The sequence below is a fragment of the Takifugu flavidus genome, chromosome 10 (assembly GCF_003711565.1).
Source record: "Takifugu flavidus isolate HTHZ2018 chromosome 10, ASM371156v2, whole genome shotgun sequence".
Lineage (NCBI taxonomy): Eukaryota > Metazoa > Chordata > Actinopteri > Tetraodontiformes > Tetraodontidae > Takifugu > Takifugu flavidus.
Genome location: NC_079529.1, coordinates 2,119,567 through 2,130,194, shown reverse-complemented (window position 1 = coordinate 2,130,194; position 10,628 = coordinate 2,119,567). Strand labels below are relative to the sequence as shown.

The following is a 10,628-nucleotide window of genomic DNA, read 5'->3' as shown; positions in this document are numbered from 1 at the left end:
GCACACACACACACATACACAAACGCTGTGATTTTCCTCCTCTTTCTCTCTATCTCGGAAGTGGTGCCTTTTAAACAATTATGGGATTAGTGGCCAAGGTCGCGTCGTGTTTTTATTTTTTAAAAAACAGGAACGGGAGTACCTGAACATACTGTACACGCTTGGCGGGATTTACTGCAGGAACCGTGACTCAGGAGCTCCTCCAAGATCTCTGACAGCCCTCTGCAGCCATTCAGACCTCCAAGTTTCAGTGTAAAACTGTGACGATTGTCGGGGGACAAAAAGGGTCTTTTGCTGCCCCCTAGTGTTCGCCGCGCGCACTCGCTCGACTTGAAATCAAACACAACCGTGCAGCTTGAGTAAAGGTCACATTTATTCTTTCCAGGGAGAAATTCCTCAGCTTGGTTATGTTCAAAACAGAACAAAACATAATAAGCAGGTGTCACGACAACAAAATCAATGCATCCACACAACAGGAAATATCATTTGTACTACTGATGATGGGATGTGGCTGAAAAAAATGCACAAACACACTTGCACGCGTGTGTGGGTGTGTGTGTAGGAGTGTTTAAGAGTGCAAACGGGTTCATGTGAGTCCACAACAGGATGTTTTATATGCGGGGTCTCCTCTCCTGTCCGAAGTGTTTCCTGCCTGGAGTGTGTGCACGGAGCGGGCGTCTTCGACTGGAAGGCGAGCTCACTTCTTCTTCTCCTGCTTTTCGTTGTACTCCAGGAAGAAGTCGTTACAGGCCACGGTGAGCGCACCGACCAGTATGATGAACTCTGTGAAATCCACCTCCCCGTCGTTGTTGGAGTCCAGGTCTCCCATCACTCTATCCACCGCTTCCTTATCCTGAGCATTCTGAGATGAAGACAGAGCCATAAGCTGGTCAGGCGGCACCACATCTTTGTGCACGCAGGTCTCAACCTTTCTAGAGTGCTTCCTTACCCCCAGGTAGCTTCCCAGCTCGGTGGTCAGCATTTCCTTGAGCTCGGCCCTGCTCAGTGTGTACTTATCCCCCTCGTTTCCAGAGTACTTGTGGAAGGTTTGGATCATGAGCTGCATGGCGCTCTCCAAGGTGGAGGCTTTCTCTGAGTCAGGAAATGACATTCTGGAGAAGGAGAGAACACAGCAGCTACATCTCTGCTGCCCCAGCACACGTCTAGAACTATGAACCTTTACACTTTTCTCTTTGTGAGTGATGATGAGGCTATCTAGAGGGTCGCAAAAGTAACAGATTTTGCTCTTTTTTCCTCATCGTTTCCTCTGGGCTGGCAGATCTGATAAGTTTTAGCTGCAGATAAACAGAGTTACCATTTTGTTGCTTCGGCCCAGCAAAGAGGACCTCTGGGAGCCTGTCAGAGCTCAGTCAGCAGCCTGACATGTGAGCCTGCTGATGAGAGTGAAACTCTAAGCTACACACCAAGGCCAGCTGAGGGAGGGGATGCAAGCCGGATACACGGAAGCAACCTGAGCGGAGCTTTTAATTTAGTCCATCCACAAGACCAGACAACAGCGGCGCTCCTCACATGCACACTGGGGGGATTTCACCTCCCACACTCGTACATCTCACCATCAACCCCGGTGACACGGTGAGCAAAGCAGAAGCTGACAGCGCCGTGGTTAGACACACACACAGAGCTGAGGACCTGTTGCCCTCTAGCCTATCAATAGGTCAGAGAACCAGAGGGCGGAGGTCCCCCCCCCGGTCCCAAACTTACCTCAGTCTGGGATGAGTGCTGGGCGGCTGCTCAGGTGGACAAGATAGAAGACAGGTGCAACTGATGATGTGGATGAGGGGGGACGCCTTAAATAAATAGATCCTCTCTCCTCCCATCCCACCCCGTGTCTTCTCCCTCCCTCCCTCCCTCCCTCCCTCCCTCCCTCCCTCCAGTTGGTCCTCCCCCCTCTACCTCACCTGTTGTTCTCCTTTTCCTCTTTCTATATTTATGCACCAGATACCTGCTCTTCATGAATGGACAGGCCGAGAATACACACACACGCACACACACACACACCCTTGTATTTCTATCTAATGTAGACATAATATGCTCCTTACCCTAACCCTAACATCAACGCTAAGCACCCCCAGCCCTCCCCTAACCTCAACCCTCCAGCCAAAATGTCCTCACTTTGTAGGAAATACTCTACACACACACACACACACACACACACACACACACATCTGATTGTGTTCTAACAATCAGCACTGTATTTCATAGCTGTGGTATTGACTCACATGTAATAACGCAGCTAACAGGAGTCTGCTGCATTCCACAGTCACTTATTTCTCAACCATTTACGACGGAGCGCGTGTTCAAACAAAGCAACGGCCGAGCGACACAGCGAGTCATCATAAAGGCGAATAAAGCGTGTATGGGTTGGCCAGGGTGGGGGACGCACGTACGATACAGCAGCTGAGGGATGAGGGAGCCATCAGCCATGTGGAGAGAAGGCACGATGAAGACTGAGATGGAGAAGGTGTCACCTGTGTGTGCAATCAACCACAGAGAAAATACCAGCGCTGGTGGCATTGTTTAAGAATAAAAACCAAATCATCACTTCTCTGACCCCTCTCACACAGGAAGTTAATCCATTTGTTGATCCGTGGCTGCAACTTTAGATTAAGTGAGTGGGGACAGCACAGTGTGTGTGCGCGCACGTGTGTGTGCATGTGTGTATGCATATTGTGTTGCAGAGTGAAGGACAGCGCACAATGGAGAGAGTAAATTGGATGCCAGGATCTTCTTGCAGGAGTCGATGCATATCAAAGCAGGAGTGTGAGTTTAATCAGGGGTGTCGCCTATATTTAGCCAAGGAAGACGTCGTCGCCACGGCGATGCCGTGAAAACGTGGAAAACGGCAACAACCGCGTTCATAGGCATCCTGTAGGATTTATGCAGGGCATCAGATGTTGCACTGAGTTAGTCCATCAGCAGCCAGGAGTAGAGCAAGTTATACACTGGACAAAGTTGGAAACGACTTCTTTTTTTAAAATTATATTGAGATTTTATTTTGAAAAGGCATTCATTGTCCTCTGTGCTGTTAGTATAAAAACACTTGCATCTCTGAATTCTTCAGTGTTTTCTAATCAATGGAAACCAGTAAAAAGAGGAGAATCTGGACTAAGGAAGATGTCATTAAGAGCCGTGGAGCCGCGTGATTATGCATTAATGATGTTTAGCACTTTTACAAATGAAAAAAAAAGGCACTTAAAATCTCAAGGAAAGAAAAAAAAAGGTAAAAGGCTGTTGATCCAGGCTTTCTGAACACTGCATTAGTTGGCCTTTTGCTGAGTGGCCTTCCGGTCACTGAGGGCGTTGGCCACGTAGCCAATCAGAGTGAGGTATTCCTGGAAGCTGACCTTTCCATCGTTGTTCTCGTCCAGGCCGTGCTGCATCTCTTTAACGGCGGAGCTGCTGTCTGTGTCCTGGAGGCAAACGCGGGGACGTCAAACGGAAGGTGACATAAGCACGTAAAATCAGGATTGTTTGTCCTTACCTCCATGATGTTACCGAGGTTTGCGGAGACCAGCTTCTTGAAGGACTTACTGTCCAGGTTCTCCTTCCCTCTGGAACTCTGCAGAAACGTGGTCACCACTGTCTTAATGGCGTCCTCCATGTCGGTTGGGTCGGGCGTTTAAGTCTATTTCTGAAACACAAACAGGAAAAGGGAGGCACTCAGATGATGCCAGGGTGAGAATCATGGCAGGGGGGGCAAAGCCTTGGGGCAGCAACGGGTAAACACGGGGAGGGGATACGGAAGGATGGGAGGATGAAGAGAAAGAGAAACTGGACGGTAAACACAGCAGAGGCTGTGATCTCCGACAGTGGACATCTGATCCCCAGAATCCAGCGTGAGGCCGCTGGTTCACATTACACCCTGCTACCCGTCTGCCACCGTAACCCCCCCGGTCACCACCACCAACTACCCCCACCAATGCAAACAGAACATCAGTAAAGTGGTTCAAGTTGAATAATAAGTTAGCTGAGTTGAGATGGTAACAAGAGAGCTGAGAACTGTCCGTCTTCCTCAAGTTTGACGTTCCAGAGTTCTTTAGATGAATCACGACCCCCCCAGTAATCATTATTAATCCTTTCAGGGCCGATCACAGAACATGAAACACACATTCGACATCCACAGATACACACTGAAACTATTTAAAAAATAAAAAGCGTTTAAAAATGACGCATAAGGAAATCATTTGGCGATTCAATCTATGACGATCGGTGTCCCGGTTGGGTTTGGACCCCACTCTGCGCTTGTGTGGGTGAGTTCTGCGAGGGCAGTTTGGCAGAAGCGGGGCGTCACTCCTCTGCTTGGAACTCCTGAGTCATGTTGGCTGCCGGTTTACACAGCAGCCTCCACTAAAGCCTGGAGCGCTTCGGTCAAAGCAAAACTCCTTCCTGCTGAGTCAACAAGCTACTTTCCGTCGAATTATTCTTGTGACTTGGATTTTTGTTCAAACTTTACATTGAAAGGGTTTAACATAAAGTGGACTGTCTTTAGCTTTAGATAGATAGATAGATAGATAGATAGATAGATAGAGATAGATAGATAGATAGATAGATAGATAGATAGATAGATAGATAGATAGATAGATAGATAGATAGATAGATAGATAGATACTGGACCAGCACATGTGTAAACCCATGAAAACCAGTTAAAGTTCAGCTAACAGAGGGGTCTCTTTATAATTTTCCCCATTTAAACCTCTGTTTTCCCAACAAGCCACGTTTCCGTGGCAACCGCTTATAGAATGTAACAGCCCTGAATAATGTCACGCTTTCAATTTGCACTGGCAACGACCCGGAGGCAGCATGTGACGCATGGTGATGAAGGGCGCTCGCGGCGATGCTAACGGAGCAGCTGTGAAGTCGGGTCAAACTCCTCCTGACACAGGCGTCGCACCCTGGAACTCACAATGAACGCACACACTCACGCACGTGCGCGCACATGCTCGCGCGGATCGGACCGAAAGATGAAGGGAATGAATGTCTAAAGGCCAATTAGAACCCCTGTTGCATTAACCTAATTAGAGAGAGGGAGGAATGGAGGGCCAAAGCCAGGGTTGGGTTTCACGGCTCACGCAGACACGGTGGCGAACACACGACGCTGTCCTGCATACGGGTCAGCACCTGTCATCGCCGTACTGGTCATTATTATTTAACGGGCTGCTATAATTGCCCCGACACCTTTCTGACAGTCGCTACACGACAAGCAGCAGCTCGGCAGCGGGGCGAGAGGCGTCCGTGGGCCTGAAGACATACATCAAAACGCCTGATGGGCCACCATCCATTAGCTCTGGGTGTAATGAGACGAACATGAGACCCCGCGGGCTCTGGGCCTGAACTGGGACGGGGGGGCTGAGCGGTGGTGCTGATCTGACCAGGAGTCTGTCACGTATACCCTGTTACGGCGTCTATTCAGAACGGAGGTGACGGCCGTTGAGACGGTAGCCGGTGTTGAGAGGCGGGTTGCATCTTTAGATGAGAATAAACGGAATTAAAATAACAGATGACATAATCTCGCTTCCTTTTCTCTTGATCGTCACTGAGATCTTTCTGCCTGGTGGCTGGAGTCCACCTGGAGTCAGACCCACGTCTGTCTGCGAAGGTCTCACGGCTGAGATAGGAACAGTCTACGATCTTTTATTCCCCTTCGGAGCCACGTGCTCATCCAGGGCCCTGCGTGGGCGTTTGGGGGTTGCTCATGGGTACCTCGGCAGGGTCCTGGCCCCTCCCCCTGCCAGCAGAACACCTCCACACTTTTATCTGCACCGTTTTGACCCCTGTCAGCCCACCACAGATCTCCGAAGACCTCAACCGGGCTGAAGCTTCACCTTTAAACAAGCCAACGAGCCCTCATGACATCAGAGGAAGACTGTGAATAACTTTAGCTCTAAACGGCAGGATGAAGACTTGTGTTTGAGGGCCAGGCTAGACAAAATTAATGGAGGTTAACGTGAACAATGCGACGAATGGTCGCTCTTTCTATGTTAAATGTCTCCCAGTTGAACCGGTATTTCCGCATCAAATTACTAGACTAGATTAATCTTCAGCTGCTTTTTAGAATTCGCATTAGAGGCTTGAATTCCTGACATTTTCAAAGAGGTCACAAGTAAAGAACTGCTCGGGGAACATTGTCGGGTGCTTATCCAGTTATCTCCGAGTTATGCAGGCTAATGTTAAATTAGGGGCTACAATGTCTCCCCCTGGCAGAATGACAGTCCTGCTTCTGAAAGACCTCTTTGTTATTTTTACCGTAACTGGGGGTGCTTTGGTGAAGCAGTTTGTGCTGCGGGGCTTTGGGTTGGTGCATGTTTTTAACTGCAGGCACCGCGCGCAGACGCGGGGAGAGATTCACAGACATGAATCACCGCAATAAAGGCGAAGAAACCTTGATTAGAGAACGATTGCGCAACTTTTCCTGCGTTCGTGTGTGCGGGAGAGAAAAGGCTCGACGGTTTCGGTGTCACGTAGGGCCACCGACCCCCCCACCCACCCACTTAAACGTCGAATGTATCTTTCAGATCCGACCACAAAACACGCACGTCCTCCTCGGCCGATATTGGTGCGCATTGATCTGTCCCAGCTCCACCCGCGTTGTTTGCTCAGGGTGTGACGGGCTCACTTCCTCACGCGAGCACGTCACCTGTCATCGGCCAGGTCGCTCTTTCTGCTCGGCGTCATGAGCTACAACCAGGCCGGAGCCACCCGACTCCCCCGACCTCAGGCTTAACACGACCTGAATAATTCAGAAAGTGGCGAGAGGAGCCAAATCTGATCACAGGAGCCGTGTCAGCGAAACGGAGCCAAAACGGCCACGACGCACGGAATGACCGAGCGCCGCGCGTAACGGGGATGACGGGGGTTTGCCCGTATCCCACATTTACCTTTAGCCTTTACAAATCCTTACAATTTGCAGGTTGAGTACAGGCAGGCGAATAAATAACTAAAGATGCGTGAGAGTACTGTTTCTGTAGTGTAAAGGGAGCGCGCATCCGATTACCAATAAAGAGAACTTGATCCGGGCCGCCGCGGAGCCAGGACAATATCGAGGCAGGCTAATTCTGCAAAATTGATGACAAGGCTGAAGAAAGGAGGCACAGCGTGAGTTTGTCCAGCGGAGAGGCCGCGCTCAAGTAAAAGCAGACTCACCGTCCCGGTGGAATGCCAATATAAAGCCAAATTCCCAGGAAAGTGCGCTCCTTGTCCGTCAGAGAGCCTCCTCTTCAGTCCTCGGCAGGATTAAGCACTAACACATATCTTTTCCGTGATTTAACTACCCACTCCAGACAACTTTTCTCTTTTTTTCCCCCCACTGTCATAGGGCGTGTGCCTGGAGAGGAGGAATGTAGAAAGAGGCGCAGCTTCGATTCTGCGACGTTTCTCCAGCAGAGTTCAGCGTCCGTGACGAGACGAGACTCGGTTTATAGTTGCCACCAGCTTTGTTGTTTTTCCTTTTTTGTTTGTTTGTTTGTTTTTTAGGTCGCGGCACACTTTCTTCAACATGGACAGAAAAGTGCGCGCCCACGTGTTCGCGCGCTCTCGTACTCGCCAGACAGATGCGTTCAAGACACACCCTGAATCTTCACGGCGGCGTTTACTACAGAGAAAACTTCAAAGGAATCTAATCAATCAAATAAAACAGCTCGGCCATCACTAATTTATTCCTTTCTTCTTGGTTGGATCTCACATCTACAGCTACGCGCCTCCCTTTAGGTTTGGCTTTCCCAAAGATCTGAGAGTATCCAAGCGCGTATAATGAGCTCACATTTCACTTGGTGCGTTCGTATGAAGCAACCCAGACCAAAAACTTGTGTGCACAAGCCGGCGCGCTGCTGAACTTGTTTTGGCAGGAGAAACGGCTCAGACTGTTGTAGGGTTCCTGAAATCCCGCGACATTTGCTGTCGAGGTGGGAACGCATCCGCATCACTGATCATAAACGGGAACAAACGCAAACGAAGCAAATTGTAACCTGCGGTTGCAAAGAGCCTGAGGTTGTTTTCCGTCTGGCTGTCGTACCGTCCTCTCAGGGAAGGCAGCTGCTGCACATGGAGCCGTGTGGGAGTATCTGAGGACACTGCGCTGGCTGAACTCGCAAAGATGCCCTGTTCGCTGCAGGAAGTTGAAGCTCTTCATCAGTGCTGTTGTCAAGAAAGCTCAGCAACAGGTCAGCGGCTGCGAGGTCCCTCACATTTTAAGCAGGAAATACAAACGTGTGCGGGACGAGTCAAACCAAAACCACTGAATTCGATTCGATTCGATGTAATAATTCAATAAAATTTTATCTTTTACATCGCCAAAGCAAAAGTTTGCTGCAATAATACAAAATATAATACAGAAATAAAAATGACAAAACACAAACGAGAAGTGTTTATTTTTTTTTTTTTTTTTAAAGATTATTATTGTTTTAGCAATCCATTACGATTAAGCGCAGGTATATGTACTGTGTTTCCATCTAGTGGCCATTTTGATTATTGCAACTGTTCCAAGTCAGCAGAATCCCATGGAATTTTCCACCCCTGGACAGGAACAATGAGTTCTGGCTCTGGACTCCGGTCAAACAAAAGAGTAATAACATACTAGGAAGACGGAAATCTCTGAAGGGTGTCACACTCTCTTTGTTTTAAACGCACCGGTGGAACATTAACTGCCAGCACCACCGTGAGATCTAGTCCCCCCCTCCAGTTCTCACTCTGGAGGGGAAAGGTTCCAGTGTTGACAAAATATTCTTTTCGAGAGCGATCTTTTTGGATGCACGCCAAGGCCACACAGACCGAAAGCCCATAATGTGTCAGTCAGAGGCCAGGATGACTCACAGTAAATTGTACAGTCAGATGTGAATGGCTGGTGTGAACCACATAAATCGCTGTTATGAGGGGGGGAACAAAATAATACGCTGACTGCTCTGGTCACTGACATAAAAAGACAGCTGCCTAAATATAAATACTTGCACCCATAAAGAGAAAACTGACTTCCTGTATCCTTAGTCACTGTGGGTTTTTGCAGCGATTTTTCTGAAACGGTATTTTGGCAAAGCGTCAAGCTAAGACTGCCGCACTCGTGAGTATTTTCCAGTTTGTGCATCCGTGCGACATTTGTGCTCGTCTGTTTGCTAAAGACAGAGAGAAATATCGGATATTGATTGATCCAACTCGTTGGGAAATCTTCCCTTACGTTATTTAAATGGGCATAAAAACGACGTGAGACTGAGGATTGTTCTGAGCGAACTGGGTCACCCACACTTTAATGGTGAACTCCATTACAGGTCAAGAGGTCATGAACACGTAACAATCCTGTGTTGTCATTCATTGAGTTCACTACAGCTGAGCAGCAGAGGAAATGACACATGCCCAGGCATGGGTAACTACGGGTCCCACACACACACACACATGCCCCGGCATGGGTAACTACGGGTCCCACACACACACACACATGCCCCGGCATGGGTAACCACGGGTCCCACACACACACACATGCCCCAGCATGGTCACTACGGGTCCACACACACACACACACCCCCATGCCCCGGCTGGGTAACTACGGGTCCCACACACACACACACATGCCCCGGCATGGGTAACTACGGGTCCCACACACACATGCCCCGGCATGGGTGACTGCGGGTCCCACACACACATACACATGCCCGCATGGGTAACTACGGGTCCCACACACACCCACACACACACATGCCCCGGCATGGGTAACTACGGGTCCCACACACACACACACACCCCGGCATGGGTAACTACGGGTCCCACACACACATGCCCCGGCATGGGTGACTACAGGTCCCACACACACACACACCCCGGCATGGGTAACTACGGGTCCCACACACACACACACACATGCCCCGGCATGGGTAACTACGGGTCCCACACACACATACACCTGCCCCGGAATGGGTAACTACGGGTCCCACACACACATACACATGCCCCGGCATGGGTAACTACGGGTCCCACACACACATGCCCCGGCATGGGTGACTGCGGGTCCCACACACACACACACATTACCATTTTTTTGCCATTTTCCCCCAGCTGGAGTTACTACAAAAGCAGGTGTCATTACAAAGAAGTGGACAGGAGTGTGTAGGACAGGTAAAAACCCAGTTTCCTCCTTTAGCATCTGAACATACGTAGATCTGTCCGAGGGGCGTCTGTCCACTGTCCATTCATCTTTTATCTGTGCCTGTCTATTGGACAAAGTCCAAACTGTCCCCTATTTAGTCTGATGCTGCCCCACTGTGTGAGACATGTCCACAACATCCTGGTGCTGAGACGGACATGTCCATCATGTCTCTTTATTCTAACCCTCTGGAGCCATGTCCACTCATGTCCCCATTGGACGTCTCATTGACTTTCTTTGGCTGCCAGACGTCTGATTTTGAGACACTGGACATCCCATCGTCCACTGTGACCCTCATTCTGGACTGGGGATATATTAATGTCTCCAAAACTGGAAGCGATTCAACAAATTTATTCAATTGTGGCAGCTGCTCCTTCTGCATGGAGAAGGTCTTGACTTTCAAACTCCGGATATGTTGTTTACATCTTATTTCTTACTTACATTTTGTGGCGTCTGACTGTCCAATAAATACAATAAAAAGTTC

General features: G+C 49.3%; 2 protein-coding genes across 2 annotated transcripts; both read right to left on the bottom strand.

Annotated features, from left to right (window-relative positions):
- Window positions 1-355: 355 nt before the first annotated feature.
- Window positions 356-1,795, bottom strand: s100t (S100 calcium binding protein T). Its single transcript, XM_057045172.1, has 3 exons — window positions 1,723-1,795; window positions 950-1,112; window positions 356-862 (listed from the first exon to the last, which is right to left on the bottom strand). Exons 2-3 carry the CDS (start codon window positions 1,109-1,111, stop codon window positions 698-700), a joined length of 327 nt encoding a protein of 108 aa, XP_056901152.1. The 5' UTR covers window position 1,112; window positions 1,723-1,795; the 3' UTR covers window positions 356-697.
- A 1,189-nt stretch (window positions 1,796-2,984) lies between these two features.
- On the bottom strand, window positions 2,985-7,428 carry si:ch211-105c13.3 (uncharacterized protein LOC325758 homolog). Its single transcript, XM_057045647.1, has 3 exons — window positions 7,162-7,428; window positions 3,503-3,652; window positions 2,985-3,431 (listed from the first exon to the last, which is right to left on the bottom strand). The coding sequence occupies exons 2-3, from the start codon at window positions 3,620-3,622 to the stop codon at window positions 3,279-3,281; spliced, it is 273 nt and encodes a 90-aa protein (XP_056901627.1). The 5' UTR covers window positions 3,623-3,652; window positions 7,162-7,428; the 3' UTR covers window positions 2,985-3,278.
- Window positions 7,429-10,628: the final 3,200 nt, after the last annotated feature.

Coding starts and splice junctions, on each gene's coding strand:
- s100t (XM_057045172.1), bottom strand. CDS start 1,111: ATGTCATTTCCTGACTCAGAGAAAGCCTCCACCTTGGAGAGCGCCATG. Junction 863..949: donor AGCTGGGAAGCTACCTGGGG/GTAAGGAAGCAC, acceptor TCTTCATCTCAG/AATGCTCAGGATAAGGAAGC.
- si:ch211-105c13.3 (XM_057045647.1), bottom strand. CDS start 3,622: ATGGAGGACGCCATTAAGACAGTGGTGACCACGTTTCTGCAGAGTTCC. Junction 3,432..3,502: donor ACCTCGGTAACATCATGGAG/GTAAGGACAAAC, acceptor GTTTGCCTCCAG/GACACAGACAGCAGCTCCGC.